The 22826-nt window shown below is 45.5% G+C and overlaps 1 protein-coding gene across 2 annotated transcripts; it reads left to right on the forward strand.

Moving 5' to 3' along the window:
* Positions 1 to 368: 368 nt before the first annotated feature.
* Positions 369 to 21200, forward strand: LOC144138031 (hydroxymethylglutaryl-CoA lyase, mitochondrial-like). Of its 2 annotated transcripts, none has more exons than XM_077670081.1 (9): positions 369 to 631; positions 2253 to 2327; positions 4172 to 4279; positions 8143 to 8238; positions 9181 to 9239; positions 10411 to 10500; positions 12919 to 13093; positions 16046 to 16249; positions 18954 to 21200. In XM_077670081.1, exons 1-9 carry the CDS (start codon positions 551 to 553, stop codon positions 19053 to 19055), a joined length of 990 nt encoding a protein of 329 aa, XP_077526207.1. In that variant the 5' UTR covers positions 369 to 550; the 3' UTR covers positions 19056 to 21200. The 2 variants fall into 2 exon arrangements, with proteins under 2 accessions (XP_077526207.1, XP_077526208.1); XM_077670082.1 differs by lacking the exon at positions 369 to 631 and adding an exon at positions 1624 to 1883.
* The last annotated feature ends 1626 nt before the right edge of the window (positions 21201 to 22826 follow it).

A 22826-nucleotide genomic window follows, 5' to 3' on the forward strand; every position in this document is an offset into this window, starting at 1 on the left:
TTAGGCTTGGGACGCTTAGCGCAAAGAAGACGAGCTCGGTGGCAGGCGAGTCAGTTAGAAGCTGTAGATTCCAGCTAGAATTTCTAAATGTAGTCAGAAATGAAGCTGGAAACGTTGATTTCTTGCAGAAATTCTCTTCCCATTTTCACGGGGGAAAGAGCGTTATCGGAACCGAATGTAAGTGGTTGTAGTGGTCAAGTTTCGGTTTCGGTTTTCAAAAGTAACAAAAATTGACTTAAAGCATTTCTAACCTAAGCTACTTTCTACACTAACCTTCTAATTTTTTATTTTTTGTAGAGAAAACAAGCAAAACACAAAAAACAGTTTTCTCAATGCCGTCACATTTTTTGAGACAGACGTGAAAATAGTTCTCGCGTGCGGACGTCGACGGAAGTGGTCTGCTGCTGCTGCTCCGTGCTGTTGCGCTGTCGCGTATTGAATTGGCCTTTCATCGCCTTAAACAGGCATGTTTTCCCAAGAATAAGGCAGTCTATGAGCTAATTTACACAATTCAGAAGAAGCTCCTGCTCATTCAGCTACTCGAGGCACCATGTTTTTGTCCTGCGGTGGGTTTCTGAATCTCGGAGTCGGCCTTGCCCGCCGCATGTGCCGGTCCTATGCCACAGCGAAGGTATGGGCAGGTTACACGTTCGTCATTTTTCCCGGTTCCTGCGGTTCCTTAGACTGCGAAATAGTAATTTGCGAGTTCAGTACACTTTAGCGCGATGTCTAGAACTTTATGCTGTGAATACATCTTCATCCTGATTGAGCAGACCGTCCTAGTTTTTCGTTGCGGACTTGCGGTTTAGATACGTTGAGCGTAGGGGTTCGATGAATTTGTTGTGTACGTTCAGGATGCTCGTCCAAGATTTAAGGATTGGTTCTGTCTTCGTTTCAGCCCGTTGCATTTCAAGTTGCTTTGACCGAACCCACTAAACTCTGCTGGTCGTGAATTCACGGGGCCTTTACACAGCCACAGCTGTTTCTTTGAGGTTGTCGTGAACATAGTGTTTCATCAATTATTGTATGAAACTTAATGTTCAATGAGTACTGGTTTAGTTTTCCTACTTGCCTCGTTAATTTTTAGCAATTGATTAAGCAGCCAGGTTATACCGGAACATTTTTGTTTTAATTTTTGCGAGAAATGCGACACGCTCTGAACTTTTACATTGGGTGCCTCAAAAAGAAACGTGTTAGTCGAGGTGTCATGTCAACAACTCGTCAAAATTAGGCTGTTGTCGGCGCGCTCCTTTGATCGGTGTTCCTCGAGAAACACGGTGCGACCGAAGTTTTTTCGCGACCGGCTTTTCCGGGCGTTCGACCGATCTCGTATCGCGTCGCGAAAACGTCGTCTGTCACCGAAACCTGTTCTGTCCGCGAGGTTGGAGAGCGAATTTCATCACCGACTCTCCCGACAGGAGACCCTCGTGAAAGCCGTTGCCCTCAAAACGATATGGGGTGGCCGGAAAGTGGTTTTTACTTTCGTTTCTTTTATTTTTTATCTATCTCTTTCGCCACAGCGAAACGCGCGAGCGCCTGCTCGCTTCTGGGGCACGTGACAAGTCACTTGAGCCGCGTTCGTCTGACCTGTGGTCTACTTGTGCTGACGGGGGATGCGCGGACGTCGGCGAGAGCGAGAGAGAGAGCGCTGCTTTGATCGTCGCAACCGCTCAAACATTCAAATGACCCGCTTCTCCTGTCGACAGTGCGTTGCTCGTCCACGAAGCGGCGTTTGTTTTTAAACCTAGCGCCTACCTCTTTTAGTGTTTGTTGTTTCCGCATGTTTTTCTCGAGCGTGTGACATCACGACCCAAGCAACCGCCGTTTCGTTTCGTTGGAGAAGCATGGTTTTGGGTGAGCTGGAGCCGTACCTAAACCTGAAGGTTTGTCCTTTCAGGCTTGGTCTGTCTCGTATATTGTACGCTTTGGAAATCTGAAGCAGTTTTTTATCGAAGTATTTTTCATAAGCATTGTGTGATTGCTTACTATTCCGATCCATAGTTGCTGCCTACTCAGAAAAAACATGAAAGCGAGTGTTCAGCAGGTTGGGCTGTTGACCGTTGCTGCACAAAAATTACAAAACAAATAAGGCACCTCGTGAAAGCCGAACAATTGTTTTGTTTCTGAACTTGAAACTTTACCCAAATTTGCCTGTAACCTGTCATACAGCGCATTGTATCGCGGAGAAAAATTGTATGACAAATAAAAAGTGGCTACTAAATTGCCATCTTTGATTCCTTCCAAATTTGCAGACCATCGGAAGCAGCTTCCCGGACTATGTCAAAGTCGTCGAAGTCGGTGCCAGGGATGGTCTTCAGAACGAGAAGGTACGGAACGACGGCATCCCCGTTCTTTTTCATTTCCTCAAACTCGGGAGTTCGACTCTCTTGAGTCTGGCTTTTCGTTGGCGGGTTGGCACTCGTACATGATGGTATGTGGCAAAGTACCAATGCGCACTGAGGCTTTGTGCTCCGATAGCGGGCATTCGGTAATCGCAGTCACCATTATGCTGTGTTCCGAAAGGTCGCCATTGGTTGAGATGAGCGGCTTGCAGCCACACTTGCCTCAGATCGATGAATGTCGTTTGGCATCGTGAGGGGTGCTGTATGCTGGCAGACGGGAGTAGCGGCAACCAGCGCCTGCACAATTTTACTTTTTAAGGGGCACTACACTAAAGTGCGAAAAACTTGCACTGGGAACCAAACGTTACTCTTGATGTGCGACCAAGCCCACCTGTTCTTACACAACCCACCAAGGACTTCATTCTCGTTCCCAGATGTTTTCGACAAGCGCGAAATCATTTTGAAGCTTCAAATAGAACATCTGGCTAAGCACTACGCCCTGGACTGCTGGGCACAACCGCATTGCCAGATGAAGCCACTTGAAAGTCAAAAGAAAAAAAATTGGGGCAGTTCCTTTGCATGCATACAAAGTGTTTGAAATGCAGTTAACATTGTAAGTAATCAATGCTTATCTAAGGTGTAGCCAACTTGTTTATGTTGGCTTGGTTGGTTGAACTTTAGTGTTTGAAATGGGCATTCAAAATGGTTTCTTGCCCCTGGTGCCACCAAAGTTTAATGAGCTGTAAAATTGTTCCTAGCGGTGCTTTAAGAAGCAGCCTCTTCCTATAGTGCATTCACCAGTGTTCATAGTATTATGAAATATGAAGATTACAGTTTTGTGACCAACACTGTTTTGTTATTGTTCCTCCAAGAATGGCTGATTACATCTAATCATCTTGGGAGCTGATTGACTGTCTCAAAAAATAATGACATATTTGCAATCAGTGGGAAAAAAGCAGCAAGGCTGACAAGTTTCACAGAGTTTACTTAAAAATTAAAGGATTTTTTTAAGAGCAGTGTCCCCCCTCAAGGGGGGACGTGGCAAGTAAAACTATTTTTGTTATTTATGGACCAAATTTATTCAAATTAGGAGATTTTATGTAGTTAACTAACCAAATAAGGAAATAAATCAGTGTGAAAATATCTTCTATACTTTTTGAGTTACCAGATTAATTACCTTCACAAAGCCACTCCAAGATTCATTAACTAATTAGGCAACAACTCAACAAGATTTTTATGTCAGCCTGACCAGGAAGGTCTATTCTGTGCAAGGAAGCTATTTTATTATATCGCTTTATTTCCTTTAGGTATCCAAAAATAAAGAGAGAAGTTTCGCTTTCTTTTTGACGTGAAGCTATTCCCGATTTCAAAAGGAAGGTGAAACTTTTCTTGCTCTTTCTTTATGTCTAAAGGATATAATGCAATAATCTAATAGCTTCCTTGCACAGAATAGACATTAATGATCACACTGACGTAAAAATCTTGTTGACTTGTGTAATTAGCTAATTATGCCGTTTGCAAGTTTCAGGTAATTAGTCTTTTAGCTCGAAGAGTATAGATGGTACCTTTAAGCTGATTTCAGTTTTGTTGTTAGAATGGTTAGCTACATAAACGCTTCTGATTTGATTCAATTTGGTCCATAAATAAAGAAGTCATTTTACTTGCCACGTCCCCCCTCAATAACTTGAATATTTGTTTCAAGTCCGCATTAACAGGCGTCATTGTTATTGGGACAACGCAGTCAGAATGAGCCAAACTTGTGCTTCGTCTTTCTGGCCTATGATGTCTTCCACCTGTAATATTAACCGTGCACGGCTGTTGCATTGCAGGAGATAGTACCGACGAAGACGAAGATAGAGCTGATCAACCAGCTGGCTGGTTCGGGTCTTCCCGTGGTTGAGGCGACGAGTTTCGTGTCGCCCAAGTGGGTTCCTCAGGTGAGCCGAGGAGGCCCGGAGATGGTGGGATAGATTTTAAAGAGTGTTCTATTTTTTTTCTCCCCACACTTCAATGTTTTGCAGCAAATGGGTTTGTCGACAGTCAGCAGTGCTTGCAAAATGGGCACCAACTGCATGCTTTTGACGCTGGAAGCATTAGTTGCCAAAAAATTTTAACAACTGAGGTGGATGCCAACAGATTTAGGGCGTCCTTTTTCCTTAAATGAACAGCAAAACCATTATCCTGTTTCTCTTGCAAAAGTCCTGAACTTGGTGCGACAATAGAGCACCTTGCGCAAGAAGTTAGAACCGAAATCCATCAATTTGTATGCTAGATTCCATCCTCAACAGAAGTCTCAAATGATGTTTAGAACTGAAATACATGGTCTGCAACACTCCACACTCCTTAACAAAACAGCGCGACAGAAACAAAGACTTAAGCGAGGCACACAGGACGAGCGCTGACTTCCAACTGAATTTTTATTACAGAAACAAGCCATATTAATACGAACACGCATGCGCACACCTACGATGAAGCAATTCGACACGATAGGTAATCTATAACAATGTGCCGGAAACATTACATTCAAAACAGATGCATATATGATTAAGAACCCACACGCACTCAGCACGTGTTTGCTTGTCCACACTTTGCTTATCCACACTCCTATTATGTAGGCATAAAGTTTGCGCTTTGAGTCATTTTATGGGTAAAAAAACTAGGGAGTTTTTGCAAATTCCATGCACCTCAAAGACGCCAGTAGAGCTCATAACGTGATAATCCCTTTAAATGTGCGTGAAGAAAGCGGGAGTGCTGCTGCCCTTGTGGTTAGTTTTCAAACATTGGCACCTACTACTTCAGCCATAGCAACATTGAACCAATGCCCTCCAAGTGGGGGCTGTGTGCACTGGAGCTACACTCGGGCTGTTAGGCATACCCTAGTGGCCAGTAACAGAAATAGTTCAAGGGCCTTTGAGTAACTTGAAATCTCACACCCACAACTGCATTGAAGCATCTTTTGAAAGGCAATCGAATGTCAATATTAAGGATGCAGCTTTTCACTCTTTCAGTTTCTTCTCGCAGTTTTAGTGTTGGCATGGCTCCTAGGGGTGTTTGGAATGTCTGAATTGTGATGCTTAATTTGACTGTGCAAAATGTTTATGTTTAGCACAACCTCAAAATTATAGGTATTATGATTAAGCTGGGTTGTTGAAATGTTGTTCACTTTTTAGAATAAAATCTCCTAGCTTACTTGAACATCGGTACTCTTTGTTTCCAAGACTGGACATGAACTGTATGCACCTTCACACTCGTGCTTTCCTGAAACTCTCAGGTCGGTCTTTTCATCACATAGAATGATTAAAAGTGGTCGCCCCAAAGTCAGGCTTTGAAAGCTTTTTATCACATCGCAACAGCATCGTGCAGTCTCATGCCAGTAAGTGCATCTGGAATCCTCTGTGAGGGAAGAGCACCTAAGTGCTATATCGGAAGACAGCATTTGTGGGTGAGGTGAAGAGAGATTACAGCAGTGAAGGTCAGGCCACCCTCAGATAAGCAGCTGCTCTCTCAGTAGCCGACAACCGGCCGACAGACGTTTTTCTATTTCTGGCCGAACAGCTGACTCGTATCAGCTTGCGTACGTGGAGCATCTTTCTTGTTCCTTCTCGGAATCCGTGGCAAAATCAGTTTTTAAATATCAGCGGCGGAGGCAATTTGTTTGTTTATTATTTAATAACCAAGGCTCACATTTGTGGCAGGTTTTCTGACTTTGCTGCCTTTCTTTTTAATGCTTGTGACTATGTTTTGAGCTTTGTATTAGCAGGTAATTAGTTAAACCTATTCTTTTTTGTCTCTAGTTGTAATCGTAAAGCAGCAATTTCTGGTTCGCTGATCTGCTATCAATGATTCCACACCGATTAGAGTTTAAAACAGCTGCAGTAAATTTATACGTTTTTACTTTTCTTGAACTGAATAAGTTTGTAGTGATTAATAAAATTGTGTTAAATAGTTTGGTCAGTATTGGTGTGCTATCGGGAAACGTGGGTAATTTTTCTAATGTAATGTCTACCCGACTGCATGAGCTCTATCGAACCTTTGAGTGTTTTCTATCTGGGCATTGTAAATGCTCTGAAAACAGGCATGGCATTCTCTTCCCATGGCAAAAGCAAAGGTAATGTGCAAGAAATTGTCGAAACTAGCATCTTTGTTTTACAATTTGTTCATTAATTTTTTGCAAAACGACCTGTAATCTGGCTCTACCCATGCTAAGTAGCAAGCTCTGCTGTCGTCAACATTTGCTTCATTATAAGGGATTCCAGACGCCGGCTTTAATAAATGTAATAAATAATTATGTCACTAAATTATGGCAACGGCATCATATCATGTTTTATTCACCCTGTGGGCAATAAAAATGGAATGCAGTTGCGAAAAGGGCCAGGTGGCTAAAGTATTCAGGAGTCACCATGTAACACAGAATCTCTCGCTGTCCACATACACAGATCACTAAAACTTAAATCGCAGCGTACTGCAAAGTGGAATGCACATCATGGTGACATGAGGTTCCGTACCATACTGCTAGCTTGTGAGTTTGTCGGGAAAGACAGGGCGTCTATTTAGAAGCTCGTATGGCTAAAATTCCATGTATTTTTTTTGTCAAAGTACAAAAACTCCTGGTGCTGTGCATGTCTGTGAAGCACGAGGCATTAAAAAATAAATGTCCCGGTGTGTGTGGGGTGGCATGCTATCACCACCAAAGGTGCATGCTGTTCAAAACATGATTTGCACCTGAAGCTTATACGCCCCATCACGTGGACATGCATCTCGGGTTGATTAGTCATCAGTAAGTGCAATTTTCAAGATCAGTAAGAGCAAAATAAAAGTGTGTGCGCGTATGGATGTCTTTCTTAGGGATGACCGCCATAACACTCAAGAGAAAAAAATGCTCACACATTTAAAGGGCCATGAAGGCACAATACAACATTGTTTAATTAAAAAAAATACTAACATTTGTTAGCCCACTCAGCTCCTTTCGAGCCATGAAAGACGTTTTTTTTTACCTGTAAACATGCAAGGGATGTTAAAAAACCTCGAGATTTTGTGCTACAGTGATGTGATATTGGCCAGCACTAGAAGCAGTAATCAGAATGTTAACTGCTCATCACAATTCTAGTGGTGTGATGAAACACAACTAGAGGCCCCACTGCAATCATCTGGTCGTGTTTCTCAGTGCCCCCCGATCGCTCAAATAGGTCTTTGACATCATAGAGAAATTGCAGGAAGGGGGCCAGGAGTCACCAGTTTGACAGGTTCTCTTTAATACCTTTAATATTCGTTTGATGTTCGTGGTAAAATCTGTATCAATGTTCTCTGGATGAAGCAGTCTTGTAGGGATGAAGCCCCTTCGGGGCTGGGGCTGTTAGCGTCTCCTGTCATCGTCGTCGTCATAATTGTCGTCTCATGTAGTCGCGGTACTAAAACAATGGGAAACTTGTTCACACCTCATGCTAGAACCTAACGCATGCTAAAAAACCACCACGACAAGCCTCGCACTAGAGAGCTTTGTGCTTCAAAGACGCGAGTCCTTTACACCAAAGCTGTATACCTGTACCCCCCCCAGTGGTTTCATCTCCGTTGGCAAAAACGCCAAGTTGCCAAGAATACACTTATACACTGCATGCTCTGCCCCTGCCCAGGTTTCATGTTAGTGGAGATGGCTTGGGTTTTTTTAATGAATTCAACCTGTATTTTGTCTTCGTGTCCCCTTTGACGTGAATTCAGTGTCACCTCTATGTCGTGTGCTTCCCTGGTCATCCACTCTTACTGAGTGGAATGGCTCCTGATATTTCTTTTTCTTTTTCGGTAGATGGCAGACCACACGGAGGTCCTTAAAGGCATTGAGAAGCAAAAAGGTGTGAGCTATCCCGTGCTAGTTCCCAACATGAAGGGCTTCAAAGAAGCGGTGAGTTTCTTTCATTGTTCCAACCTGTCGAAACTTTTTGTGCTTAATCCGCACATGATTAGAATTCAAATTTTTTTCCCCGTACAAGCATTCTTCCCCAACAAGGTGATTGTCATGGTATACTCTATTTGCACGATTCTAACCCGCAGTAGAATTCAGCACCTGGAAACTACAAAAATATCTTGGCAGCAATTCTATATAGCGCACATGAAATAATGCCCTTAACAGGCACCTCAGAACACCACAAAACATTTAATTGAACATGAATTGGCACATACTGTGGGCAGCAAAAGCCCTTCTGTGAAGGTTCACGTTTAAAAATGAGGTCCCTTTGTTTATTCCAATCGCAAACACACGACTCTCGGACGCCTGATGCACGGGACACTGCCCGGTTCCTTTCCGTTTCCAGCAAGATGATTGCTGTGTGTTTAAACAACGCCTCCAGCATTCATTGAGCCGCTTCATTTCGGTTGTGAGATCATGGAGTTCCGAGTCCGATTGTAATGTGCAGGTATTTTTCAATGCCTATTTCCAACAAGAAAAGCAAAGATGCGGGCTAGACCCGTGCAAATGCAGTAATTACTGAGATATCGTTGCCCCCCAGGTCGTCAAAATCAATTCGGAGCTCTCCACTATGGCGTGGCTCATTGCCTGTATTGCTTCAGTGCGTTAAACCCAAAATCAATCAATTAATTGATCAATCAATCAATTGATCAATCGATCGATCGAGATATCATTGCGCTGTGTTCAAAAGTACGAAGCATCTTCTCGGCATTTCAACCCTGCTATAAACAGGCTTGACTGTGTGACTTTGAATACATTGTGCCTGTTCCAAGTTTGAAAGGCTTTGTGGCCGAGGGCATGAACTAATGAAAGCACGAAAACACATAGTTCTGTTATCTCGCTTTTGTTTTCTTAGTCTTGTGTTGTACCTCTTTGCAGGTAGCAGCAGGGGCCAAGGAAATTGCGGTGTTTGGGGCGGCATCTGAGACATTTACACAGTAAGTTGGCCTTTGCATCGCACTGGGTCCTTGTCCTACAAGACAGAAAACACGCACACCCACATAGACAAAAAAAAAAGTAGCTTATGAACTTGCCCATCTGTGTCTGGCTGGCTGGGACGCCAGCATTGATGCTTGTAATAATTCCCTGCAGCGTTTTTGAGTGGTCGTATTAATTAATCTTAACGAAGACGGCCTGGTTTAAGAGCAGTTGTATCATTCTCTTAGAACTCCGTGGTTGCCGTGTTGAACCCTGGTCAAAGAGGTGAGCCTTCTCATCAGTCACCTGTAAGAGTAAATGCAGAGAAGTTTTTGTTGTGGTGAAACGTTTGCTCCAGCAAAATTTTCAAGCAGTAAAAATAACAATTACAACTTTTTGTACCTACCTTGAAACTATTAAATACCTTGTTGCGGACTGTTGTTTTGTCAGTTTTTTTAACAACAGAGCTGTTTAGGCCAAGCCTTTTATGTCCGTCGCACCACAAAACCTCGAAGCCTCAAGAAAAAAATGTGGTGAGGGGGGTCCCGGGAATCGAACCCAGGACCTTTACGCCGTGAAACTGGCAACCTAACCTCTGGGCCACCCTAAAGGCTTGAGGGGTATGGCATTAGTAGCGGCAGGGAACAATGACATGTGCAGCCAATTGGAAAGAAAAAAAAAACACTTCCCGTGATTGGAATTGAACCTGGGTCCCTCGTATGATGAAACCGGCGTCTATCTGATCAAGCTCTTATTGCATTCCTGGTGCACAGTTCGTTTGGGTTCGTAGCGCAGGCGTTCGCTTTGGACTTGGCCGCGGGCTGCAGCATGTCCTAACGCAGTTCACTTTATGAGAGATGGAAAAGGCTGCTGATAAAACAGTCCAGGCCTACCAGTCAGGGAGAACTTTCAGCGGCAAGTTCGTAAATCTATGTGAGTTGCAACAGCTGGGTCTCTGATGAAGGGAGGCGGCCGCCAGCTATGCTGTTTATCCAGCCTTGTGCAACTAGTGCAAGCTGCGCCAATTTTTTTTGGTGAGGTGGTCACGGCTTGCATAGCGTCTTAGAAGTGTTGTATTCTCAGCACCTTCTATCTTTCAGAGATGGTAGGTCGAGGTAAAAAGACGCTTGATTCAATTTATACAAGCGTCTTCTTTATTTTTGAGTTTTTTGTTTACTTTTTTGGCTTCAGGAAGAACATCAACTGCAGCATAGAGGAGAGCATCAAGAAGTTCTATGACGTCATCGAAGCGGCCAAGGCTAACGACATCAAAGTCAGAGGGTGAGCTCTTTTTGCGTCCAACTTTATTCCCTCTTCTTGTGCATGGTGACTGAAGTGCAGAAAGGGGTACTAGTTGCACTAAAAGAAGCAGAAAGAATGCGTCATGACTTTCTTTGCTTTAATTCGACTGCTTTGAATTTGCTTGTCACCGTCTGCACCGCCATCTGATGGCAACTAAGTACACTAACTTGTTCTCATTTGTTTCTGAACCCGCGTTTAAGTGTGGTGATGCGAGTGGTGACAAGTGGTGCAGTCTGATAAGTAGGTCATTGCTCAAGCTTACACATATACAGTTAAACCTCGTTATAACGAAATTGAAGGGGCACCGCGATTTGCTCGTTATAGCCAATATTTCGTTATAGCCGTAACCGACATTTACTGCAAATATTATGCATTGTAGTTACCTAAAACAAAAAGCGGGCGAAATAGCTAGCATCTTGCTGCACGGCGATAGTCAGTAAAATAAACACATTCCGGAGGTAAAAAGGAAAAGTCACGAACCTACTTTATTGCAGTTCAACACTCGTATTTCAAACAGACTTGGCTACGAAGTCCGTAATTGGACATTGATGCACCTTCCTGATGCGAGCGATGGCTCCCTCAGCTGCGGCCGGTACGTTCACGCCATCTTCGCCGCCCTCGTGCGCGCCGAAGTAGCGACGCAGCACGTCCACCGCATCTAGTCCCTCCGACGCCGTCCTTAGCGCTTCTTTTCAAGCCATGTGCAACAGCGCTGACGATGGAATCTCGGTTGCTCACGATGGTGGACAGCGTACTCGTCCACACGTCAGTCTCTTGCCACCTTACCACGTAGTGCACCTTACCTTCCTTCGCGCCCGATGCGACGGCTTCTATCATAGCCGTCTTCTGTTCAAGCGTGATAGTCTTTCGGCTTCCCGCCTGTCGCACTCGCGCTGTTGGAATCACGCCGGCAGTACGATAAGATAAGGCTGAAGACTGCCAAAACCCACGCACACACAACTACGCAGCGACGTCGGCGATACGAGGAGGGGTGGAGGAGGAAGGCGACGCAACCGCGCGCGCCGTGTGCATTGGGGTTCTTCTCGGGCTCACCGCGGATAGTCCGCGGATTCCCCGAAGCCATAGGGATACGTGGGAAAATCGAACGTCGGACTACAGTGAACTAGAATATTCTAGTTCACTCTAGTCGGACTGCTTCTCGGGGAGCCCGCGGTGAGGAGGGGAGGGGAGGGGGGCTTCGCGGGCGCAGCGTCCGCATGGCGCGCCAGCCAGCTTCGCGCGCGTGGCGGGAGTTTTGAACTGCTAATACAGTTGCCGCGTCACGCACTGTCTCAAATCCGCGTTGCGCACTGTTGTAAAATTAGCTCAAAATTTGATTTCTCAACGAAATTTGTTCGTTATATCCCGTAACGGGAAAATTTTACCTCGTTAAAACGAGGTTTTAAATACATTGGTTTCTATGGGGACTTTCAAGGGGAATTACGATTTGCTCGTTATATCCATTATTTCGTTATAGCCCGTCTCGTTATAACGAGGTTTAACTGTACTTGCAGTGGGCATTCACTTGTTCGTACACGGCCGTTTCTACGTTAAAAACCTCCTGACGAACTGCAAACGCATTCTTGGAGAACATCACGTCAATGCTGGGTGATCGGTTGGGCCGGATCGGTGTGGCCTTGCAAGCCAAGCCAAATGTCTCCAGCACGAAACGCGTAAACCCTTCCCGTTTTGTACAAACCAATAAAAGTGAGTGTGGGTCCCTTTTTCGATGAAAAAAATGGATGGCGCACAGGCGTTCCCCAGAGAACGCCTGTTGCAGCCAGCGCCTCCTAAAGGTTTTTAAATCAAACTCAACAGTTATTTGAAGAGCTTCATAAAACTTTATTCCATAAAAAGAAGAAATAAGGCCATTTAAATCAATCAATAAAGATTAATTTAAACAGCAAAATTTCTGAAGCCAACTGCTAAGAAGCAGCCGCAAGGGGCGCTTCTTACAGCAGAAGCTCCTCGGCAGAAATTTTTCATCGCTAAAGGGACTCCCCGCCCCCCATCCCCCCAATCGTCTCTGAACGATACACCTCTCTCTTCTAGTACACTGTAATGGCGGCACCCACGATGGAACCTGATTGCAGCAACGGATTTCCCTTTAGTATGCATTAGTATGAAACCATGTGGGCTTGTCCCTTCTGCTTTTTCTTTTGTGGTACTTGGAGGCATGTGCGTGCGAGTGCACACTTCACCCAGTTCATTAGTCCACAGTCACTCGCACATACGTTCACAGGTTTGTGGGTATTCACTCGGGAGTGTGTTCCCATGAGCCCAAGTGTAGTCACAAGTGAGCCAGCACTCGGGAGCGTAAGCCACTCTCACTAGTGAGGAGACTTGTGACCATGCGAAGACTTGTGGTTGTACCGTTTTTTCTTCTATGTGATGCAGTTACGTGTCCTGTGTGGTGGGCTGTCCCTACGAGGGAGCGGTCTCCCCCGACGTGGTGGCCAAGGTAGCCTCCATGTTGTACCAGGCTGGCTGCTACGAGGTCTCCCTGGGCGATACCATCGGCGTCGGTACCCCAGGCACCGTGCGACCCATGCTGCAGGCGGTACTCAGGGAGGTACGAACTCGGAAACTCGCATTTCGATTTGTTGCTCGCACCTGCCATGGCGCCTCAGTGGCCAAGGTGTTGGAGGTTAAGTTTGAATTGATTTATTGAGATTTAATGCGCCGACATTACACAGGCAATGAAGCGCGCCGTATTGGATGGCTTGGGATTAATTTTGACCACCTGGGGATCTTTGACGTAGTTCAATTTTGAAGCATCTGGAAGTGAGAAAGGTGAGTGAGTTAAGATATGTTTCTGATTTTAAGGGTACATACCTATAAGATACCCATGTTTATGTGTGACTGTAAATTGGCAACTTTAAGAACTTCGTGTCTTTTTTCTTCGACGAAGTTACTGAATCATGAGTGGGAAATTGTAAATTCTGGTTTCTGTGCTCAAAATCGTAATGTATTTGCTTTGTTTAGCAAATGTTCTCCATGATACAGAATTGTTTAAGCAAAATTGTTTGTTGCTTAATGTTTGCTTCAAAGGCAAAAGTCACAATTCGCAACGGGACTACTCAATTTCTATCTGTGGCTTGATCACTCAAGGAAAGCTTTAAAAGGAACAGGAGGTTAAGAGATCAGATTGCAGATGTAGCAAATATCAAATTTGTCGATGCTAAACGAATATAAATAGTAAAAACTGGCTGCAAGCTGTATCTAATATATTTGAATACAAAAAAATTAGTAGTGGCTTAGCTCTGCTATGCCAGGATATACGTAGCGTGAGCTAAGGTTCAGGAATCCAGTACAGTCCAGTCCAGTCTAATCCAGTCCAGTCAAGTCCAGTCCCGTCCAATTCAGTCTAATCCAGTCCAGTCCAGTCCAGCCAAGTCCAGTCACTGCTCCTCGCACATGCTCAGCATGGCTCCTCACGAGCCACGCGAAGCGGCTATCAAGCGGTTCCGGCGCAGCGTCAGGCTTCTCTACTGCGCAATTTAGGCGCACACCTGTGCACGCGGGGGGCGCCAGTGCATCTGTCATGGCTATAATGCAACACAATCAAACACAATCCACTTTAATCCAATCCAATCCAAATCCGATCCTATCTGACCCAAGCCAAGTCAAGTCAGTCCAATCCAATGCCCCTCGCTCTTGCGCAGAACGGCCCTTCACGGCACACACGAAACTGCTCAACCTCGGCCAGTGTATGCTATCGTGGACCCCAGGGGGTCCGCGATAGCATTCCAGGGGTCCGCGAAGCTCCCCGCAAAACTTTTCACCCGCCCTTTTTCTCTCGATTTCGCCAGCGTTTTCTGATGATGATGATTATTGCTATTGGTTTCCCCTTTGAAGCGGGGCGATGACATGTCATCTTACCAAAAAAGGACTAATACAACCATGTTTTACACTCTTGGTTTAATACTAGCGCTGCTTAGGTTTAATACTAGCGCTGCTTTCTTGCAATGCAAAAAGGTGGCTCCGCCGCATTACATGTACATTTAGCTTCTCCGCATGGCACATATTTTAACATCTGCATTTTTCACAACACGCCAGCTATGAAAGAAAAAGAAAACAGACCCACAAAAGGCAGCATATAGGGGTTCAGAAGACTTATAGATTCAAGTACAAATTGTTTGACATTATGGCACCGATCAACATACGCTCCATCGTGGGGTCCCCCATCACTATCGCAAGCCCAAAAGGGGTCCCCGGGGCAGTCATGGCTGAGAACCACTGCTCTACATGATGTGAGCATTAGAAGTATATTTGACTGGCTGCACTCCCTGCAGTCATTAAAAAGAGGCCTTTGCTTATGCTAGCGTGTAACAAGAACTGTACCTTACTGTACACATTGCCAATGAGTACTGTTGCACAAGTAGCATTGCACTGCAGCGGACATTCATGAAGGTTAGTATACACTAGCTTTGCACAAGGCTCACACAATACAGTCTTCCTTGCACAGCTTCGATGTTGTGGAAAAACGCCAATCCTGGAGGGGCGTAAACTGCACTCTGTAATGAGTCGAATAGTGAACACTGCTCAGAAAGTATTTTAAGTTTCAAATAGTACTTGCACATGTCTAGCAGCAAGCCTTGCCTGACAAGTTGCACAGAGAACACAGTGCACTAATAGGACAGCAGAAAGCACAAGCACAACAGACAGGCCTGTGCCTTGTATGTGTGTTTCTGATTGATTAATTGATTGTAGGGTTTCACGCGCCAAAGCAACGCAGGTGATGAGGCGCACCATAGTGGAGGGCTACGGAATAATTTTGGCCACCTGGGGATCTTTAACGTGCGCCGAAATCTCATACACACGGGCGTTTCTGCTTTTCGCCTCCATGAGAAAAGCGGCCGCTGCAGCCGGGAATCGAACCCGTGTCCTCGTGGTCAGCAGCACAACGCCTTAGCCACTGAGCCACCGCAGCGGGTTGTGTGTTTCTTTCTGTCCTGTTTGAGTGCCGTATTTTATTGAAAGTAACCCTGAAGACAAAGTACAAGCTTCTTCTTCTTTACTTAAAATAACCACTACTTGGATATCCACTAACGTTCATGCCAGCTGTGAGAAATGTTTTTTTAAGCCAAAAAAAAAAGAAAAACAACAAACATTGAAAAACTTTCAAATTTTGTGCCACAGTGATTCACTAAAGACAGGAGTGGCGTAATATGGGCCAGCGCAAACAGCATAGTTATTCAAGTTGCGCGATAAAATGGGAATAAAGGGCCCACTACAGGAGCCCAGCCATATTTCTTGCTGCCCGCCGCCAATCGCCCAAACAAGTTTCTGTGATGTCATGGAGACTCCACTGGAAAGGGGCTGCGGAGCCACCACTGCTTCGTACATGTTTTCTCTAATATCTGTGTCGGTTGCTTGAAGTTTGTGATAAGATCGGTATCCTTGTTTTTGAGAGGAAGCGGTGTTTTTACTGAAACAAACTTGTGCTTCGTCTTCAAACCCCCTTGAGTACGTTACGCCTACTTTCCCACATAAAATTGATGATGCTTTTCCCATTGTGCAGGTTCCAGCGAGTGCGCTGGCCGTGCACTGCCACGACACGTATGGCCAGGCCCTGGCCAACATCTTGACGGCACTGGCCATGGGGGTGGCCGTGGTCGACAGCTCGGTGGCCGGCCTGGGGGGCTGCCCCTACGCGCGGGGCGCCACGGGCAACGTGGCCACCGAGGACGTGCTCTACATGCTCCACGGCATGGGCATCCCCACGGTGAGCTGTCCTTGCCTTGTCTGCGACTTGGAGAGGGATCGTCACCGTCTTCATCACCATTCATTGGATGTCCACTGCAACATCACAGTCTCTCCTGTCTCTCCACAGTCTCTCCACAGTCCACTGCAACATCACAGTCTTTGATGGCCTGTATTCTATGTTATACCCCTGCTACACTATACTCGGTTACAACTCAAGAACGGCACCACCTCATGTAGTGTATCACTCCGTCAAAGCGCCGGACCCGTGACGTCAGTGTGTGCACGTTTTGAAAGGGGTTTGCTATGAATGCGTGATATCACCTGCCTTGTCTCACGCAGTTTGTTTGTCGTCACTGGGAACGGCTCACGCCATGTTCAAAATATTCCCAGTAACGCCCTACTTGCGCCGCGCGGAGAAACATCCGGCTACGGTGATAAGGCACAGCGGAAACTTCCGGTGCTGTTCTTAAGTTGTCACCGAGTATAGCGCCGAAATGTTATTTGAACCGAATGTCATTTGACTCAAATGTGAAGTTGTGCTGCTCCACTGAGTTTTGAAATGCCGTTCGGGTCAAATGACATTCGAGCCAAATGAGCACCTGCCAGAAAGACATTTGGGGCTCTAGAATACCATTTCTAGCACTCTCGCGCACAGTGTTCCAAGTAGCATAAACAAATGCATTAATGGCATACCTGAAACAAACAAAATATTCTTAATTGTGGGACTTTGTTTACTTCTTGTCCACTTAAATCATGATATCAAGATGTAATAATTCCACACTCTCAGCACCAGTGCGAAAGCAACAAACCAGTGTGGCCAGACAGCACAAGACAGCACAGAAAAACCTCGATTCCAATTCAGAATTAAGCGAAAACCATGTCAAAGCTTGCGTTATTTATAATTTGATATCACTTTAGTGCCAAAGACTGCTGCTAAATTTGATTGTTGCATTCTTGTGTAAAAACAGAACTCGACAGGAGCAGCACCACATACCACGGCGAGCGATTGTTAAAGCTTTTATATGCCATCGAAATTGTAGTGGAGCACGGCGGATTCTAAATGACATTTGAAGCCCCTCATTTGAGTTGAATGACATTCGATTCGGAGGCCAGTCGGGCGCCAGTGTAGCAGGGGTATTATACTTGGGTGCAACTTAACAACAAAAGTCACCCTGCGCCTCATCGCGGCAGCTGTCGATTCTTAAGCGCAGTTCAAGGAATGCCTGGGAAACACGTATATGTGTTTCCTAGTCATTACAGCCAGCCGCATCACCTGAGTTTGCTTATGGTGGTTAAATCACAGCATAAACGTACCTAAAGCATACAAAACCACCCGAACTGAAATAAATAACAGTGGTTGAAAACCACGGTGTAGAAAAATATTCAACAAAAATAGCCGAAACCGACCTCAAAGGGGAAAACCCACAAAAACGTGCAAGAATCAGCAGCTGAGACTGATCAAAAGGCGACGAAAACACCCGAAATCCGATTTATAATGCGTAAAGATGCCATAAATAGATTATATGCATGATAATAATGAATTATGACAAACCCTTGAAAAAAAAAAAAAAAAAAAACGGTAACAGGGTTTGAAGCCGGGTTAGGATGTTTGCTTTGCAGGAGCGGATCTACTACACTACGAGACCAAGCGGTTCTGAGCGATTAAATTGAGGGCCACATGTATGGGGACATAGCTTCAAACACGCCCCTAGATGGCGCCATGCATTGCTTGGCTGTGCTGACTAGGAAACGCCTAAATGCATGTAAAACCACGTGAGAAAAAGCAGACGATGTCACGTATCAAGTGCAATCCGCTTTAAAAACACATGCGCATGGTGACATCCAGGTTCGTAGCTTCGGCGAAGTGATACATGCTACTTGTGCTATTGCCATTCTTAACTTGTACCCAAGTATCGCCTCTGCATTGGCCGAGTCCTTTGTGGCCTCTCAGCAGCAAAGGAGGGTGGTGACCTCCAACTACACATTTTAAATCGACCAATGTGGATTAGAAGTAAGAGTGCTCATAATTATATGTGCGCCTATTCAACCGCCAAAGTATACTGTATTTGCCCAGTTATAACGCGCCTCCAATTGTAATGTGCAAGTAAGTTCGCGCAGGAAAATTAAAAAAAAAATGTTGACATTGGCTGTACCACGCAGATGAAAAAGACATGACACAACGTACCTGGAAGAAGGAGATTTTATTTGGCGTATGCAGCTCTGGAAGCCAAATCATAAGATCTCTCATCCAGCTGCTGCTGGAGATAAAGTTATAGCAGGGAGCATTGAGGCTGTTTGCAATTTCAAGTGCCTTGATCTTCATAATTCTAGGCATGACGAGCTAATTGTAGGAGCACAAAAAAAATGTTCAACAGCAAACCAAGGTATGTGGCAGGCCATTGAGTATGCGCCCCAATTCCCTCACGTGGTGTTGACGAATTGTTTTTATTGGATTGAGTTGGATTTTGGGGGGGACTAAGTGTCCGTCCCGTATGGCAATGCTGCTGTCCGCTTTAAAGCCTATTTCGGTTTTGAGCCCGATTGAAATGTGCAGGCAAATATCTTTAAGGCTACCTTTTCAAAAAAAAAGGGTGCATGTTATAATCGCAAAAATACTACACGTAAAGTTTTCAGTAAAGTTTTTTTAACCCATGAAGCTTCTTGGCATGTGTTAAACTGTGCCACAAGACTCAGTTTTGTTGTTCTTGCATCACCTCTCGTAGGGCGTCGACCTTCAGAAGGTGATCAGCGTTGGTGACTTCATCTGCAAAGCGCTCAACCGGCCAAACAACTCTAAGGTGTCACGGGCTCTGAGCAAGCTATGAGCTGTCCATACCTTGCACACTGGCTTGTCACATCGCCCCCGCTTTGATTTCTCTTCTTTTGCACTACCACTGAGCCGTGATCCAATTCGCTGAGAGGGGTTTGTTGCCGCTTGTACAGACCGCAACAGTGTTAGGCCTAATATAGTCACGGCAAACATTCTCTGCGCTTGTGATAAGTTATGACTTGACTGAAGAAAAACTTAGTCACTGCAAGTTTGTTCAATGGGGTGAGTTTTAGCTGCGTTATATTTATTGCAAATGAATTTGAAGAGTGCGTGCTGGAATCGGCAGCACTACACGTTCGTTTGAATCTGTGCGAGAACTTTGAAGTTTCGACCCACATGTGCCAAGTTTCAACCTGTGTTGCTTGCGTTCTTTTTGTGATGTATGCCACAGGGCTGTATGGATTATTTATCAATGTTCCCAATCGCGCTATACTCCAAAAGTACTTCACTCTAGACGTGGTAGACAAACGTAATACCGTAATTACCCGATTCTAACGCGCACCTTTTTTCCGGAAAATTAGCCCAGAAAATCGCATGCGCGTTAGAATCGGATACGAAACCGAAACTGCCGAAACAGCGGAAATTTCGTCCCACCCATCGCCATCGCCATCTCAAGATGGCGCCAAAGCCTTTAGCAACATGGATGTTTAGCAACAATTTTTCGAACGCAGTAGGCCTAGGCGCCTAGGCTTTTCTATCGGCGTTCACACAAATCGTCAAATCGTTCCACTTGCGCACTTGATAACAGCAATGGCAGCAGCGGCTCTCACGTGTTCAAAACGAGCGGTCGGCTGAAGCGTGCGGCTCTGGAGAAGCTCGCGGGATGGGCGTGCGAGGCGGGGGCCACGATCCTATCGACCATGGTTGAACGTTCGTTCAGAAGTGTGGCATCGGGAACGCTCTTGGCGGCACCAAGGACGAGATGTGGTCAGCGGAAAGCGACGAGGAGTGAGATGAGTGAGATTACTTCGGGAAATAAATCGCCCATTTCTCCCGAATTCGTTTGTCTGGGTCATAAAGTTCCGTGCGCGTTACAATCGGAGGTGCAAGTTTTTTTTTGTTTTTTTCCCAGGAAAATCGGGTGCGCGTTAGAATCGGGGGCGCGTTAGAATCGAGTAAGTACGGTAATTGCGTGTTACTTAACTGATTACCTTTACTTGTAAAGAAAACATTTAGGTTCATTTGAGGCTTTGGAAAACATGACAGTTTTTATTTTTGGGGTTTAGAGCTATGCTTTGTTTTTTTTTTAGCTCTCAAGGTTCGTCGGAACACCTTACAATGGTTCTACTGCACACGTCAAGAATGGTTACTTGTGTTGGCTTGTCGATGCAGCACTTATTGAGCTCTAATGGTGACATATGTGGCGATGCACATTCCTGTTCTTTCTTTGTTCGTTAATTTGCATTTCTCAGCTGCCATTTTGTTGCACAGTGCTGTTGAGTCTTCTGTCATGGTCATTGTCATGTTGAAGATGAGGTTGCGATGTAAGGTATCAGCAGCTTATTTGGGAAATAAGTTTATGTATGTGAACGCGTAGAAAAGTATGAAATGCAGGTAAGGAACATAACGATACAAACTCATCAATGTTGTGAGGTTGGACGAATATGCTGCTGTGAACTCTGTACAGAACGGAATGCTTGATGTCTGCTGGAACGCTGTTTTTGTAGACTAGCCGTTTGCGTTCGGTCACTAAGGGCAGCAAACGATTCAACAACTCTTCTTGGGTGCCGATGGCTTGATCTCGTTCTTATTGCTTAGACCTAGACTTCTGGAGAATTGCATGTCTTGTGTCCCTCTAAGCTCTGACTATGTCCTTTCCTCAGGCTTTCACTTACTGCATTGTGTTCACGTTTCTGTGTTTCGAGTAATGAATTAATACTGCAGTCTCTTCGAAACACAACCAGTGCCATTTGCAAGCTGCTAACTCCTAGCATTGGAGGAAACTGTGGTGTGAACCCCTGCTTTTGAACGAGAGGCACTTATATGTCCTGTAAACTGTTGTCTGAATTAGTCGTACTTGACTCCACTTGTCCATGCACTGACAATCATGATGGCGTCTCTAAATCGCTATGTAGTCTTTTAAGTGTACACAAACTGAAATAGAATTGTTGATAATTAAACGTTGTTATTAAAAAAAAAACACCAGAGTCATGTGCTCACTCTGCTTGGAAAAATGCTGTTTTGTTCTTTCCTTTTTTTTTTTTTGATAACCCTTATACATTGTTTCTTACAAGAAACTGCCAATGGGTGGAGTTGATGACTGTTCTCGTTTTTCTGTAACGTGTTAACGGTTACAGCACTTGCTATTATTCCCAACAACACCAATTTTCCTTTGGAAGGGGCCACTGTTAGAGATTTTGACAGAGAAAGTCTCAAGGGACCATAAACAGAAAATACAACTTTGTTCTGATTAAAAAAACTAGCCTTTGATGAGTCACTGAGCTCCATTCTAGCCACAAAAAGCCTTTTTTTTAACCAAAATCAGTGGTGGACCTGCTGCACCAACTGTGCAAAGCTGCGCCAAGAGGGACATCCTGCTCCATGTCTGCTCCAAAACAGTCACGGGGTAATGGTGGTTTCTAGTGGAAGCAAAAACGAAACTATATGTCATACTGTCATTTTCCGTGACGTAGCGGCTCAGCATTTCCGTTTGCCTATTTCCTGCTTGTCCGTGACATGCGCACATGCTATACATTTGACTACGGATTTGTCTGAACGACTGTTGACATAGTCGAAAGTTTGTGGTCACCAACCCAAGCTTTATTAAGAGACGTTTCGGCTTCCGTACGGAAGCCTTGTTCACCAAGACTTGTTCAAGGGCTCCTGCCTTTGGTCGTGTGGCCGGAGGAAAGATGGGGAGAAAAGACGCACACGCGGGGAGGCTGCATGCATTGCCGCCGCCACTTCTCTTTGTGGCCTCCGCCGCCGTAACAAGATTTTGGGGGAGCGTGGCTCCCGTTGAAGACGCTTTCAAAGGACCCGCCCAATTATGGCACCAAAGCACCGTTGTTCCAGGGTTGCAAGCCTCAGGGCCAGCTGGTTACGCTTGCCATGCGTAAGTCTGGACGGCGACTTGTGTGAGCGCTGTGGCAGCTAATGACGTGCCCCTCTCTGAGTGCAGCGAGATCCCAAGATCGCTAGAAAGGCTGGCTACATAAGAGGCTGCGTAAAATGAGAGCGCTGTGGAACGCACGCGTATTTCACATTACACGAACCCGGGTACCATCTAACAACGCCAAAACCACAGTGCAAGCCTGCAGCTCATATGTCCCACGTTCCTTTTTACATATGCTAACGATGCGTGCCCAGAAATCTTTTCGAGGCAGCACGTAAGGAATACTTACTGTTGCTTTTCAGCAAAACTACCCCCTTCCCGAAATCCATACCCCCCCCCCCGAAAAAAATTTCAGGCTACGGCTCTGGGGCCCCGCGAGCGTTAACAAGCACAATGCAAGACAACTTTAAATGGGCCTGAAACAAATGGTGCAGGCACTGATCATGCCCACGGCCGAACTCGACTCTCCTCCTCCCGCGCTCTCTCCATGCCCACGGCCGGACTCCCTCTCCTCCCGGGGAGCGCGGGAGGAGAGTCGAGTCCGGCCGTGTCATGCCATATATATGTTAGTGACACAGTAGTACCAGAGTCCTTCAATGCTTTTCTGGTCACGAAACTTCTGCGTAACGCTATGGGAGAGCTTCATATGGGGACCAGCGCTCCCGCGCGGTGGCGCTACGAGTCTGGTGAAGGCGGCTTAAACGGCGGCGG

Source organism: Haemaphysalis longicornis, unplaced genomic scaffold (assembly GCF_048455015.1).
Source record: "Haemaphysalis longicornis isolate Haplotype H1 unplaced genomic scaffold, Haemaphysalis longicornis Haplotype H1 scaffold_5, whole genome shotgun sequence".
NCBI classification, from domain to species: domain Eukaryota; kingdom Metazoa; phylum Arthropoda; class Arachnida; order Ixodida; family Ixodidae; genus Haemaphysalis; species Haemaphysalis longicornis.

Coding starts and splice junctions, on each gene's coding strand:
- LOC144138031 (XM_077670081.1), top strand. CDS start 551: ATGTTTTTGTCCTGCGGTGGGTTTCTGAATCTCGGAGTCGGCCTTGCC. Junction 2,328..4,171: donor ATGGTCTTCAGAACGAGAAG/GTACGGAACGAC, acceptor GTTGCATTGCAG/GAGATAGTACCGACGAAGAC. Junction 10,501..12,918: donor AACGACATCAAAGTCAGAGG/GTGAGCTCTTTT, acceptor TATGTGATGCAG/TTACGTGTCCTGTGTGGTGG.